Source organism: Primulina huaijiensis, chromosome 9 (assembly GCF_012295235.1).
Source record: "Primulina huaijiensis isolate GDHJ02 chromosome 9, ASM1229523v2, whole genome shotgun sequence".
Taxonomy (NCBI): Eukaryota; Viridiplantae; Streptophyta; class Magnoliopsida; order Lamiales; family Gesneriaceae; genus Primulina; species Primulina huaijiensis.
The window spans coordinates 16168424-16169717 of record NC_133314.1 but is presented as its reverse complement, the minus strand read 5'-3'; the positions used below and the strand labels follow the sequence as shown (position 1 = coordinate 16169717).

The 1294-nt window shown below is 31.6% G+C and overlaps 1 protein-coding gene across 1 annotated transcript; it reads right to left on the bottom strand.

Moving 5' to 3' along the window:
* Window positions 1-648: 648 nt before the first annotated feature.
* LOC140985411 (dirigent protein 5-like) lies at window positions 649-1252 on the bottom strand. The gene has a single exon (XM_073453271.1). The coding sequence runs from the start codon at window positions 1250-1252 to the stop codon at window positions 707-709; it is 546 nt and encodes a 181-aa protein (XP_073309372.1). The 3' UTR covers window positions 649-706.
* Window positions 1253-1294: the final 42 nt, after the last annotated feature.

Genomic DNA, 1294 nt, shown 5'->3' with positions numbered 1-1294 from the left:
TTAAATTATATGGATATTTATTCATTATTTTCATCTAAAAACATTTTGATATATAGTCTTATTTTAAATTAATAGCATCAAAAAATAATCGGTCTAAAACACAAGCAGCTCAATCTGTATACATCGACTTTTAGTTGGACGAACTAATCTTAAATTTTTTATACCAATCCTACACAGTTATATTAAAGGGTATTTTAGTACTTTCATAATCCAAAAGGATTGAAATTTATCATTTAAATTTAATAATAATAAATATAATATGAAAAGATAAAAAGGCTAGACTAAGATGTTTTGGATTCCCAGCTATGAATATGAGTCTTCAACTTATTATAATTTAATTTTATGAGTTTGGATCTATATTTATTTTTATTTAGTTTACATTTGCAAAAATTGCAATTTAAGGGATTTTACAATGAATATAGGAAATTCTTTCTTCTTTGTTTACTGTCGAAATTATTGATTTCAAATTTATTTATCGTTACATGTGAATGATTTGAATGTTCACGTGAATTTCTAATCAATCATCGCTCGCTAAATTTCTCAGATATTTTAAATTTATTATCAAATAAAATCATTCTATAAAAATTATATTCATGCGTCCAAGTGTAACCTTAGATCGAACTAAAATAGAAATAGTATTAAGCAACACATAAGGGAAATCCAAGCAGAATAAACCTTATTCTTTATATAAACCCTAGTTTTGACACTACTTGTAGCATTCATACAACTTGATATCCATCTTCAAACGAAAATAATAATCTCCCTGAAAATCATCAGTCTTGAATGTAGCAATCCCTCTAGCCATAAAGAAATCGCCCGTCCCCCCTACAACCGAAAGATCCCTCGTTTTTTCAGGCAGCGGATCCGCACCCATAATATTCAACGTCCCTTTATAATCACTCGAGTTGAAAATCAAAGTATATGCAAACCAAGCATTGTAAGTGGTCTTTCTGTCGTAGAAATAAAACCCTTGAGCGCGTCCGACGGGAGGCGAGAGGAGACGATTATCTTTCGTGAGGGGGTCGTCAAACACAACCATCATTCCAAAATGGAAACCTAGGGCGGTATCATTCGTGATCTTAGCAGATGTCGCATTTGATAAATCGGTACCATTGAATAAGATGTCGTGGTAGTAAAGCACGAGTCTTTTGCAAGGTTTGTCTGGGTTTAGTTTACTGGCACAAGTGGAAAGTGAACATGATAGGAGGATAAATAGTATGGCTAAGCAAAATCTGTTGATAAGATTCATCATGGAATATTGGAACTTTGAGAACAACTTTGAGTCTATATATAT

What these genes read in the sequence shown, in the direction of transcription:
- LOC140985411 (XM_073453271.1), bottom strand. Translation starts at nt 1,252, where the DNA reads ATGATGAATCTTATCAACAGATTTTGCTTAGCCATACTATTTATCCTC.